We start from the raw sequence: 12,384 nt of genomic DNA, 5'->3' as shown, positions 1-12,384 counted from the left end.
GATGGATGGATGGATGGATGGATGGATGGATGGATGGATGGATGGATGGATGGATGGATGGATGGATGATGGATGGATGGATGGATGGATGATGGATGGATGATGGATGGATGGATGGATGGATGGATGGAGGATGGATGATGGAGGTAGACCTCTGGACCCTGTGGAGCGATGGTGAAGGCTACACTATGAACCAGCAGCAGTGCTGCTCACTGACGGCGTCCCACCTGGGCATCAACGGGGCGTCTGTGCTGAGGAGCTGGGGCAGGACAGGAGGATCTGGATTGTCTTTGATGGACAGGAGCCTGGACGCGTCCCCCCTCTGCCCCAGTGGTCACACTGGCCAGCTGGGGCGCAGCGACAGAGCCGCCTTCCTCATTAGTTGCCCCCCCCAACCTATCTTGGCAAGGAACAATGATGAAAGAGGTCTTCCTCAATAAGTCTTTCATCAGGATAAATAAGTCCAATTCATTATTTAGGGTTACTAATTTAGTCGTGATGACTGGGGTCAGAGCCTGGGAAACACTGTAAATATTCAGAACCCAAAGATAGAAATACAATTGTGTGTGTGTGTGCGTGTGTGTGTGTGCGTGCGTGCGTGCGTGTGTGTGTGTTGCCCAGGGTTGTGACGCCTTAATCACGGCTCCAGCTTGATTAATAGGTTGTGAGTTGTGAGCCCAGAGCTTGTCCTTTACACAAAAAAAGGGTCATCTTGAAGTTTTCAACCGACACCCGTCGTCTCCACTCAGGGTGCAGCGAGCTCTGCTGCACTAGAGGGGGGTCGGGATGTGCTTAGATGTGTGTGTGTGGGGGGGGGGGGGGGGACAAAAAAATACAATCAAGGAATCCAAAGAGACTCTTGATGCAGTGCAGAGAAAACAATCCCTGACTTCATGCTAGCTAAATAGCTGCTGTGCTGTTTAGTGTGCAGACATGCACGACCCCCCCACCGTGCCCTGTAGCCACCGGGCTACGTCACCTATTAGCCAGTGTGTTTCCAGCTGAACTCACCAGTGGCACCAGTGGGCTAATGGCTAAGGCCACGCTAGCCTCCTGCTACGCTCACATCATGAACAACAGGTTGTCTTCATGCACTACATGGTTCCTAAGTGGACCCTCGTCAAAGCTCTGATGCACGACCCCCGGTGGATGTTCGAGTGTCAGAACGGGTTTATTCTCCTCTGACTCAAAAACCTCTGTACCCCCTTCCCTCCCACCAAAACCAGGCTTGGCACACGTTGCCATCTGTTGCATCAGATCGGATTTTAATCATCCTCGCAAGCGTCTGAAAGGCACAAAAGGAGCCGGTTTTAACGGACAGAGAAGAATTCCCTAATGTCCTGATTACCAATCATGCCTGTGCACCGACATCATGCCCAGAGGGACGGGGAAGAGGCAGATTAGCTGATTTTAGATTAAGATATAGCCTTGTCCCTTCAGTTTTTAATTAATTAAGTTCTATCCATCTAAAAATTAAAAGTAGAGTTAAACCCCTTTGCTCTGTGATTGCTATATCAGATCTGTTACATATTGTATCAATAGTTTGTAACGCAGGTGCACAGAAATATGTTGCTTCATGTGAAAAAGGTTGGAAGTGGAAATGAAAATTGTCATTTACTGACCGCGCACATGCCGATGACTCCGTTGATGTGACGACGGCGCCCTCTATTGGCCAGAAGCAATATTTATTTACTGTCATAAAGCATCCATGGCAATAAAAAGGAAATTGGATTCTTTTTTTTTAGAGGATTTGCCGCTCAGAAACTGGGGGGAAAGTAAATGTGTGGTTGGTTTAATACGGTTTAATCCACGATGAGTAATTTCCATTTGTCAGCTCATAGCTGGTTATTGTCAAGTTCTCCGTCTGGCGGATGTAATCGGTTCAACCAAAAGGATTTTTACCTCTAAACCTTTATCCGTGGCAGGGCAGGGTGGGACAAGGGCCGACTTTCCATTCATCTGCTGGAAAGGGAACTTACTCTCATTGAAACCGGCTGAAGGCAGCAGGAGCAGCTCCAGGTGCCTCCCAGCTGGTGCGGAGCTCGACAACTTTTATACAGTTTTTCATATCTAAACGATCAACTATTGTGGTGCTGATCATGCGTGAAAGGAGCAGTCCAGGAGTCCACGTTTAATGGCGGATGGATACGCTTTAATGTGTTTTAAGGCACGAGCACAACAGGTATAAATGTGGAATGTCTGGAAGGGAGAACGAGAGCGCGCATGGATTTGAAGCACCTTAAACAACTGAGGAGCGCACGTGTTTGCAGCGACAGAGGGTTCAGATGGAGCCGCCCTCGCTCATCTGTGGGCTTCTTCACGCCTGAGCAGCTCTTCAGGCACCACCGTCACCAAAAGCTGGGCTGCACCTGCATCTGTGCTGGAGAAACTGAAAACAAAGGCTTCCGACCCCGCCGCTGCTTCTCCCGCCGCCGCCGCTGCTCTGGAGGAGGGGGTTGGGGGTGGGGGGGGGGGGGGGGGGGGGGGGGGGGGGGTCAGGGGGGGCTGCAGCTTTTACTTGATTTCAATGCTTTTGATGCGCAGGTCCCCGTCGAAGTTGAAGAAGGCGTATTTCTCTGCGGCCATCCGGTTGGGGAAGCGGATGACAGAGCCGTCGGACAGCTTCACCAAGAACTCTGCGGGGGTGAACTCGATGACCATCTGGAGGGGAAGGAAGAGGCAGAAGGGGACGTTCAGGACCCCCAAAAAAGGGGCGACAAAATATACGCGATATTGTGTTGATTCTCAAGGTTCGGCGCTCACCTTAAACTCCTCGCCCTGTTGGAACGGAAAGCCTCCCTCCCGCACCTCCTCACACCATTTGCCCCCCAGGTAGGAGTTGCAGACCACCTTGTTTTCATCCCCGTGCGCGTTGAAGCGGGCGTTTAGGTGCATGGTGATCTCCTGCTCGTTCTGGCAAACGTTCACTGCAAAACTGCAGCACAACCGCAGAGAGAAGGTGTCATTAACCAAGGCGCCCCAGAAGGTTCATCATCATCATCATCGGTGGGGCGACACATCTGGAAGGAAGGAGAAGACTGCCCCCGTGTGGCGGGTTGTGTTACTGCACCCAACCGCCAAAACCACAAAGACTCAACTGGTTCCTTTGAACAAACCAGCTCCTATCAAACTTCCGCTGGTTTGGCGGTTTTGTCGAGCCACGTGGGTGGGGGTGGGGGGTTGTTGGGGTAGTAACAGATAGTGGCTTTCATTGTCCGCGTACACAATAACAGCTTTATAAAACGCTTTTTTTGTAAACATTGTTGCATCCTTAAATGGCCAAATGAGTAAAGCATTTCTTCCTGCTGTCTGTTAAGGGCGCAAAGGCCCTCTGGCGCCACCTGTTGTTCTTATCTCTGCTTTGCAGTCAAAGCAGCAGCGCCTCTGCAGAGGTTTGGCTCTGGTTGGTGTGCAGAAAAACGCAGTTGGACAACAGGAACCTGGTATTTATGATCATGTGGTGAGAGTTTACTCACTTTGAAGGATTAGGGGTGGGGACTCCGACGATGGTCATGGTCTGCCCCACCTTGAAGGACATGTTCTTGATGGTCATCCCACTCTGGAAAAAGATAAGTGCAAGAATGATTCGTCCACTTATCAGAATTTCATCTTGAGCTCAAGACAGGACACCGCTGCAGCAGGCTCATGTGTTTCCCATTATTCCCACTCGGGCTAAGGTTCCAGGCTCAGGCTCCTCCCCTTTGGCTGATGCTCAGGACGCAGAGACGGAGAACCACAGTTAAATCGCAATATGTTCCTGATTGGCAAGAACAGCGGAAAATAAAAAGGGTAGTAGAAACCCTGAGCTCAGCTCGATGACGACTGAAATGCATATGTGGCAGAGGAACACTGCTGCCTGATGCCTTTGAGCAATACATGACTTGTCATGGTCCCTGGGCAGCGTGAGCAAGAATATCGACCTTTGAGGAGGCAAAATGTTTCACAATATCGTTAAAGCTTTACGACATGCGCCTAAATCACAGCAACAGCCTGCAGGAATGATTCTAAACTGTTCTTTTTTTATCGTTTCTGCTTGAAAAACACTTGTCTAATGCATCAGTCAAATGTGAGTTGTTTAAGAGCTGTTTAAGAAAAAGAAAATCTGGATTTTCATGAGAGAATAAAAGAACATTCAGAGTCAAGAACAAAAAAAAAAGCCCACAGCTGAAAGACGAAGCAGTGGGCGGGTGGTGGGGGCATTGGGTGACATGGCTGCAGCATACTTTCCATGTTAGTGTCCAACTGTAATGTGTATGAATAGCAGAGAGGGGCCGGAGAAAGCGGCCGCGCCTCTGAGCCGCTGCTGCAGGAGCTTCTGCCAGCCCAGGCATCATCACCAGTATCTAAAGTCACAGCAACCAGCCCCAGAAAAGTCTCTGCTGCCCTCAACCGGGGCTCTGCTCACTTTGATTCAGTTAAAAACCTGCTTCAGGCGCACGCCTGAGCACCGGGATGCTCTATCAGCGACAGGGAAACCAGACTGGGCTGCAGATTCTGCTGGGGTTGACCTCACAGGCCCGAGCAAAGAGAGGAGCAGTTCAATAGCTGGAAGAGGGGTCGGACAGCGAGGACATTTTTCAAGGCTGTTGGTGCGCCGTCATGCTCAGTGTGACCATAAAAGGCAGAAAGACGTCTGAGAGATTCAGTCAAAAAGTTCAAGACTCAAACGAGAAATTGCACTTCAGTCTCAGACACATGGCATGCATTAAAGCGCCAGTCCTCTTTTAATTAAACTCTTTTTTGCGTTATAGCCATGACGGAGGATGGCTCTTTTAGTCTCATTCCACTCACCTTAATCATCTTTGCGGATGCAGTCAGTCAGACACAGCAGAGGAGAAGAGACGAGGGCTGCAGGGCCTCTCTCGACTACGCCCAGGCTGTATATACCGCTGGGGGCGGGGCTTATCCGTGAATGACAGCTCCAGTAGCGAATGGAATCAGCCCGCTGGAGAGCTGAGACCAATTGATTTAAGATGAGGGTTGAAACGGCCTTAAACCCGGTGTCAAACATTTATTTAGTGATTTTATTGGCCTGGGTTTACGTTACAGAGTCTCCAGAGGGAATCATTTGTTGAATCCAGATATTGTGGGTTTAAGGAGGTTGATAGAGAGGGCCGCAGCATCACAGGCTACAGTGCCAGACCAAAATAGACACGTATTAGTTGCCAGGCACTCAGCTAAATATTTAGAACAGCTGATGGGAATGGAGCTCCGTTTACTGTACACAGATAGTAGCTCTGTGAGCTCAGATGACTGAACAAACGCCAGGCAGGGGAAGAAAGAGGAGGAAGTATGAGGATGTTAAAATGATAAAGAGACAATGCAACATATTCGCAGTTATCACACATCCGTTAATTCTTACAGAAGGAAGCTCATATGTTCCAGAAGCTGTGGCCCTCTGAAGCTGTTCTTTCTGACCGTTTGCCAGCAAAGTGTGATTTGCTGTTCAACAGCTGTGCTCATCTGCCCTGAAACTGCACGATTAAATGGCAGCAAACAGAAATAGCTTAATCAACAGGTCATTCTGGGTGTTTCTAGAACCTTCTGCTGATGCTGCCTGTTACCAGAAGCCATTGCTGGGTTATTTGACATAGCTCTAAAGGTGGCACAAAGATCTGATGTGAATGTATTTGGCCCCATGACCTGGTCTTAAGACAGTCAGCAGATCTCTCACTCTCACTCACTCGCACACACACTCACCCACCCACACACAAACACATACATACGCTTATTAATACCTCAGGCACAGCCACACCCAACCTTAATCGATCGCTTTATGCCCGACCGTATAGGAAGTGTTGGACCCGAGTTCAAACTCTGCAATAAGCAACTGTGTGTCACATGTTTTGCTTGTTTAGCCTCTATGTTTATCCTCTTTACACACAGAAAAGCCAGAAAGCTGACTTATATTTGACAGAGGTGTGTCTTCTGTGGCATCAGAGAACAGTGGCAGAAACATTTACTGCCCCCCAGTGGCCACTATGGACAACTGCAACAGACGAGAGGGACTGCCCCATGGAAATTGTGCAAGTACTTCCCAAGATAATTTCTGGTTTAAGGATTAAAGGTCATGTTTATCCAGGTGCCAGAGTTCCCCAAGAGCTAGACAGACACAGTCCTGGTCATTTAAAACGCGTCGAGCCCTAACCGCTAAAATTACACCCCCAAATTACACCTTGGATATAAATGTGACAAGGGAAACCAGGGATTAAAGTCAGGGAACACCCAAGGCAAAAGTAATCCCACAGCTGGTTATGCCACAACCAAATACACCATATTGTCCAGATGGAGGAAGAGCCTCTGTGAGAAGGTGATCGGCTGCAGGCTTCCATCCATCCAGGACCTGTATATCTCCAGGACCCGGAGGTGTGCAGGTCGGATCACGGCCGACCCTTCCCACCCTGGTCACGGACTGTTTTCCCCCCTCCCCTCAGGCAGGAGACTACGGTCCATTCGGACCAGAACCTCCCGCTACACTAACAGCTTCTTCCCCTCTGCCATCAGGCTGCTGAACACCAAGTGACTTATCACTTAAGCACCATGTACAGCAGCCAGCCGGACTCATAAACAATACATTACTCCTCATGGACCTGCACTATTTCTTACCACTCACTATTTATGTATATACTGTATATAAGTCTTATTTTATTTTATTTATCTTATTCTAGTGTGGTGTTGATGTCTAGTGTTATGTTGAATGTCGCAGCGGCACACCATGACAAATTCCTAGTTTGTGTAATACTGTGTATTACATGAACAATGGCAATAAACCTTCTTCTGATCTTCTGATCATGATATAATCACATCAATATTATATCATGTAGAGAGAACCGATGTTAGGGGACGTGAGGTCCCATTTTTGAATGACTGACAGACAGACAGACAGACAGACAGACAGACAGACAGACAGACAGACAGACAGACAGACAGACAGACAGACAGACGTGTGACAGTAGTATTACACTGTGATTACAGCATGACACAAACATCACCACGCTGGAGTATCGAGCGGACCTCTGGCGGTTGCTCTAATCATATGAACGGCCCCCTTGCTCTGATTGGTCCACCGGGGGCGACGGTCGCTGTATCTCACACCTCATTGGTCATTCGGGGCTGAGGGGGCGTGGACGGCCGAATTGTATCAATATTGATAAAGTGGTGGTAACTAAATATTTTTTTAAATTCAGGAAGGCGAGGGTGCGTTAAAAAGCCCCGCACTGTGACGTTTTTTTAACCCGCTCAGTGTGCGGTTTGTCCGAGTAAACAGCCCCGAGGTTTCCCTTCTTGTCTCCGGGTACGTTTGGTTGGAAACCGTCATCGCAACAGCTCGGGACGCCTTGAAATTAACCGTAAGGTTGTGAGAAAATGGCATCAATAGCAACGGCTCCCGAGCCGGCTATAAGCCCGGGCTCCGCAGCGCTGGCCGACGCGCTTGTCCCCGCTAGTATATTCGCTCCGGATCGAGGAGGATGCGGGGAAGAGGACGGCGACGAGTGCTACGAGGACGGCGACATGATGAACGGCGAGTCCGTGGAGCGAGGGGTCGACTTCACCAGCAAGGTAACGCGAGGCCCCTGGCTTGTTGCTGCGGCGCTAGCATTAGCCGCTATCGGTAACGAATGAATGAACCCAGCGCTGTCGTAACACCTCTACACGCGTGAATTACACGTGTAATTACAACCACCGTGAGTCAACAGCTCCGTGCGCCAGCCACTCGCCCTCTGCGTGGCCAGTGTTTATTCGCAGGGATTTTGTTGGGGGGGAGCAGGTGTTCGCTTGTGCTAAAATTGCGTAGCCGCTTAGCTCGGCGCTAGCTGCTGCTGCTGTTTGCACATATGGCAACAGCTCTGCCCAAACCCGCAAAATAAAACTACTGTCAACAACAAACAAGGCCCATATCGAGATAATACAAAGGCGTGACCACAAGCATGGAAAACGTATCGGGCTGCAGAAAGACTGATGTTCTGGAAAATGGTTCTAAATCAGCAGTGCTAATCAAAAATAACACGAGTTGACAATGATGCAAACGTGGGCGAGTTGCACATGTCCCATTGCACCTGTGTTACATGTATGTTCAGATTACACCAGGTTGCATCAGGGAGCCATTCACTGGTTCACCTTTGGTGTCGGGGCTCTGATATTTAAACCTTTTAAGGGTCCAGACAGAGTTTGGTTGTTTGGATCACTCCTCATCAATAAAAGACTCGTTTTATTTTTTTTGGAGCACTTGTGTCAGAAGCGTGTGTGGGACGATCACATGTTACCAGGTGCTCAATGGGAAAACAGACAGCTGTTTGTGGGCAGCAGCTCCTGAAGTCACCAGAGATTCACATAGTGCTCTTTCTGTTGGGTCTTAGGACTCAGAACGGTCCAAAAAAGAGATTCTTTCTGTTCTCGCCGTCTCCGTGCGTGCCGTAATCTCACTGTTCTTGACTTCCGTTGGATCCAGAATGAACTTTCTGATTCTTCACGCTGTCACCTCCACTCCACCAGCTGGCGCTTGTCAGTCCAAATGGGGAACAGTACGACTCCCTGCTTCGCCAGCTCAGGGACAGGATGGAAGAGGGGTCTGGGGAGACCATCTATGTGGTTGGTATGGGCTCAGGTAAGAAACGTGCAAGCACACATCCAGGAACGGCACACGTGTCCGTGCCGTTGTTACGTACCGACCTCGTCTCCGTCTCCCCCGTAGATGGAGGTGACTGGGGCCTCGATGAGAAAGACATGGAGGCGTCTGTAGCCACCGTGTGTTCCATGTGCGAGCAGCTGGACACCGACCTCATTCTTCTCCGGGAGCGAAATGAAAGCGCCGGTTTAGTGCGGGACTATTTGATCCGCCGCCGCGTGGGTGAGCTGGACTTCCTGGAGGTCAGGTGAGTGGTCACGGTTGGCCCGCTCGGTGGCGTTGGGTCTACAGGGCGCCGTTAATGTGTCCGCGCATCGTTCAGGGTGGCGGTAGTGGGGAACGTGGACGCTGGTAAAAGCACTCTGCTGGGGGTGCTGACGCACGGAGAGCTGGACAACGGCAGGGGCTTCGCCCGCCAGAAGCTCTTCAGACACAAGCATGAGATGGAGAGCGGTCGGACCAGCAGCGTGGGAAACGATATTCTGGGCTTCGACCAGGAGGGACAGGTGAGAGGCTGAGAACGGGAGCCAGGATGTTGATAGGCCGGCGTCATGAATGTGGCCCCTCCCCCTCTGCGTTCACACAGGTGGTGAACAAGCCAGACAATCACGGCGGAAGCCTGGACTGGACCAAAATCTGTGAGAAGTCCTCGAAGGTCATTACCTTCATCGACCTGGCCGGGCACGAGAAGTACCTGAAGACCACCGTGTTCGGGATGACGGGACACCTGCCTGACTTCTGCATGCTGATGGTGAGGAGGGGGGGGGGGGAGAACGACGACGCTCCTCTTCTCTTTTTCTTTCAAACATGTGACGCCACGGTCGTCTCGCTCCTCCCAGGTGGGCAGCAACGCGGGCATCGTCGGGATGACCAAAGAACACCTGGGGCTGGCCTTGGCGCTGAATGTTCCCGTGTTCGTGGTGGTGACAAAGATAGACATGTGTCCGGCGAACATCCTCCAAGGTGGCCCTCAGGGCGCCCGTCTGGTCGGGACACACAGGCTTCTTCTCCTGTCTCCTAATTCCAGTTGTCTTGAATTGCAACAGAGACGCTGAAGCTGCTTCAGAGGTTACTCAAGTCCCCCGGCTGCAGGAAGATCCCCGTCCTGGTACAGAACAAGGACGACGTCATAGTCACGGCGTCAAACTTCAGCTCAGAGAGGTGATCGAACCATCCCGGCTTCACAGCAGAGAAGGAAAACGGCCTCGTGTGACCTCCGCCTTTCTCTCCTCAGGATGTGTCCTATTTTCCAGATCTCCAACGTGACCGGAGAGAACATGGACCTGCTCAAGATGTTCCTCAACCTGCTCTCCTCCAGGACGTCCTACCGAGACGACCAGCCCGCCGAGTTTCAGATCGACGACACCTACTCTGTGCCGGTAGGACTTGGCGAGTCCCGCTAAACCACGAGGATTACGATCCGTGTGAGACCCCGACTGTGTTTGTCACAGGGAGTAGGAACAGTAGTGTCTGGAACTACGTTACGTGGACTCATACGCCTGAACGACACCATGCTGCTGGGCCCAGACCCTTTGGGCAGCTTCATATCCATCGCCGTCAAATCAATCCACCGTAAGAGAATGCCTGTGAAGGAAGTCCGGGGGGGCCAGACCGCCTCGTTCGCCCTGAAAAAGGTAGGAGGGCAGATTCAAGCCGCGGTTCCTCCCGGCGGTCTTTCCACACGTTTGACGCAACCCTCCTCTTCTGTGTGAAGATCAAGCGCTCGTCCATAAGGAAAGGCATGGTGATGGTGTCGCCAAAGCTGTGCCCTCAGGCGACGTGGGAGTTCGAGGCCGAGATCCTGGTCCTGCATCATCCCACGACGATATCCCCCCGATACCAGGCCATGGGTGAGGACACGAAGAGTTAAGTGGCAGGTTTATACGACCAGAACAATTTTACCAAAGCGCCTGTGTCCTCCCAGTCCACTGCGGCAGCATACGGCAGACGGCCACCATCTTGTCCATGAACAGAGACTGCTTGCGGACGGGGGACAAGGCTTCGGTCCACTTCCGCTTCATCAAAACTCCCGAGTATTTGCACTGCGACCAGAAGCTGGTGTTCAGGGAGGGACGTACCAAGGCTGTGGGCACCATCACCAAGGTAGTGCGGCTCTGTGGTTGGATCACGTAGCACACGCCCACGATCAGGATCAGGATCTGGCTGGCGTGCTAACGTTAGCGTCTGCTTCCTCCCCAGCTGCTGCAGTCCACCAACAATTTGCCATCCAATTCCAAACCCCCACAAATCAAAATGCAGTCTACCAAGAAGGTGCCGGTCAGAAAGGAGGAAGGCAGCACGGTTGCCAGTGACGAAGCAGCGGCGTTAGCGCCCCCCGCAGGCCTCAACGCAGCACAGCAGGTGAGTCTTGACAGCAGAAACATGATTTATTTTAAACATGTCTGGTCTTTGTATCTGATCTAACACTGAGCCATTCTCTAACTCTACTTCCTGTTTCTAACACTGACTGTTCCATACTGCTTTACCACTCTTAACGTGGACTGTCTTTCGTGCCGCATTACTCCATTACAAACTCTTATTTCGCTTGCGTGGCTGCCTTCCTAAGGGAGAGGGAGATGAGGACCCTCAGTTAAAGGAGGGCAACAAAGAGAACAAGGTAAAACGGGTCATTTCTGAATGAGACGGGAGACCTTGGGTAGAGGAGGACGTTTATACTAGAAGTTTGGTTTTTGTCGTTAAAATGCTTTTAAGGCTGAGGGTTTTTATTTGCTCCTTGCAGCCAAAGTCCGGAGGAGGTGGAAGGAGGAGAGGGGGGCAGCGGCACAAAGGAAAAGGCCAGGGCAACAGCACCAACCCCACAGCAGCTCCCAGCTCCTCAGGAGTAGGAGGCTGTTAAAGCGGCCTCCACTGTGCCGTTAACCTCCCCCTCTGCTGTCACTCCTACAAGCATCATTCCACAACTCACAACAGATACAGATGTTTCCGAAAGACTCTTCTCTTATAATGCTTGCCTTCTTCACAGTCTTATGTTGTTTTCTGTTTACTGAAAAAGATGCCAAAAGGAATGCACTCTTAACAATTTTATCGTCCTCTGCCTTGGTTTTGATTGCCACGGTCCTCCTCCCACTGGTGACTTGTGGTACTACAGGTACCTTGAACATTTGGGAAGCAAACCCACATGTTCTGGTGTCAGCACCAGATTAGAAAATCGAAATATGCACCAGCCCCTCCTCCAGTACCTGAGCTATCTAAATCTGTCGCTCTTAATTCACAGAATTTATTGATTTTAATTGTTTACTTGGAGTGTCGGCAGTGGGGAGGGACACCAGATCTCAACGAAACGAGGGTCCAGTACCAAACCGAGCAGCTATAAAACAAACTCCCTCATGCATTCCCAGTGACCTGCAAGGATAAAAGAAATGTACTGTTTATACTGGATATGTAAATGAGTTGTAAAGGGTGCACTGGCTGGTAACGCACCATCGTCCAGACGTATGCAAGCCAGATGAATGTAGCAGAGGGCACGGTCTGAAAATCTAGGAATTATAAGCTGTTTTTTTATGTGTAGGATATTTATTCAGCATACATGCTTCTTTCATGCCATTCAGCCATGTTCCAAACCTTTTACCCATAGTGTAAATAGTGAATCGTCCTCACTCGTTACATGCTGTGCTACATGGAGTTTTAGCACCCCCTGGCGTTGTGGCCTGTTATTGTGTAGAACGTTGCCGCTACATACCGAGCATTAATAAATAGTTTACGCAACTTTTCTGCCGTTTTCCCCTCTTCTATTATCC

At 50.5% G+C, this 12,384-nt stretch overlaps 2 protein-coding genes across 4 annotated transcripts; one reads left to right on the top strand and one right to left on the bottom strand.

Annotated features, from left to right (window-relative positions):
* Window positions 1-2,130: 2,130 nt before the first annotated feature.
* lgals2a (lectin, galactoside-binding, soluble, 2a) lies at window positions 2,131-4,913 on the bottom strand. The gene is made up of 4 exons (XM_003964530.3): window positions 4,792-4,913; window positions 3,477-3,559; window positions 2,764-2,935; window positions 2,131-2,661 (listed from the first exon to the last, which is right to left on the bottom strand). The coding sequence occupies exons 1-4, from the start codon at window positions 4,798-4,800 to the stop codon at window positions 2,515-2,517; spliced, it is 411 nt and encodes a 136-aa protein (XP_003964579.1). The 5' UTR covers window positions 4,801-4,913; the 3' UTR covers window positions 2,131-2,514.
* Window positions 4,914-7,159: 2,246 nt separating this feature from the next.
* Window positions 7,160-12,352, top strand: gtpbp1 (GTP binding protein 1). 3 transcript variants are annotated; one of them, XM_011603847.2, is made up of 14 exons: window positions 7,160-7,560; window positions 8,494-8,605; window positions 8,693-8,873; window positions 8,949-9,132; window positions 9,213-9,377; window positions 9,466-9,589; window positions 9,673-9,787; window positions 9,861-10,005; window positions 10,078-10,260; window positions 10,341-10,476; window positions 10,551-10,729; window positions 10,826-10,987; window positions 11,193-11,243; window positions 11,367-12,352. In XM_011603847.2, exons 1-14 carry the CDS (start codon window positions 7,366-7,368, stop codon window positions 11,481-11,483), a joined length of 2,049 nt encoding a protein of 682 aa, XP_011602149.1. In that variant the 5' UTR covers window positions 7,160-7,365; the 3' UTR covers window positions 11,484-12,352. The 3 variants fall into 3 exon arrangements, with proteins under 3 accessions (XP_011602149.1, XP_003964589.1, XP_029692181.1); XM_029836321.1 differs by having other exon boundaries at window positions 7,428-7,560; window positions 8,450-8,605; XM_003964540.3 differs by lacking the exon at window positions 11,193-11,243 and having other exon boundaries at window positions 7,161-7,560.
* Window positions 12,353-12,384: the final 32 nt, after the last annotated feature.

Source organism: Takifugu rubripes, chromosome 5, assembly GCF_901000725.2.
Source record: "Takifugu rubripes chromosome 5, fTakRub1.2, whole genome shotgun sequence".
NCBI lineage: Eukaryota > Metazoa > Chordata > Actinopteri > Tetraodontiformes > Tetraodontidae > Takifugu > Takifugu rubripes.
Note: the sequence above shows the minus strand (reverse complement) of the source record. Positions and strands in the feature narration are given on the sequence as shown.

Coding starts and splice junctions, on each gene's coding strand:
- lgals2a (XM_003964530.3), bottom strand. Junction 2,936..3,476: donor CCCACCCCTAATCCTTCAAA/GTGAGTAAACTC, acceptor GTTGTGCTGCAG/TTTTGCAGTGAACGTTTGCC. Junction 2,662..2,763: donor AACAGGGCGAGGAGTTTAAG/GTGAGCGCCGAA, acceptor CTTCCCCTCCAG/ATGGTCATCGAGTTCACCCC.
- gtpbp1 (XM_011603847.2), top strand. CDS start 7,366: ATGGCATCAATAGCAACGGCTCCCGAGCCGGCTATAAGCCCGGGCTCC. Junction 9,788..9,860: donor TCAAACTTCAGCTCAGAGAG/GTGATCGAACCA, acceptor TTCTCTCCTCAG/GATGTGTCCTATTTTCCAGA. Junction 10,730..10,825: donor CTGTGGGCACCATCACCAAG/GTAGTGCGGCTC, acceptor CTTCCTCCCCAG/CTGCTGCAGTCCACCAACAA.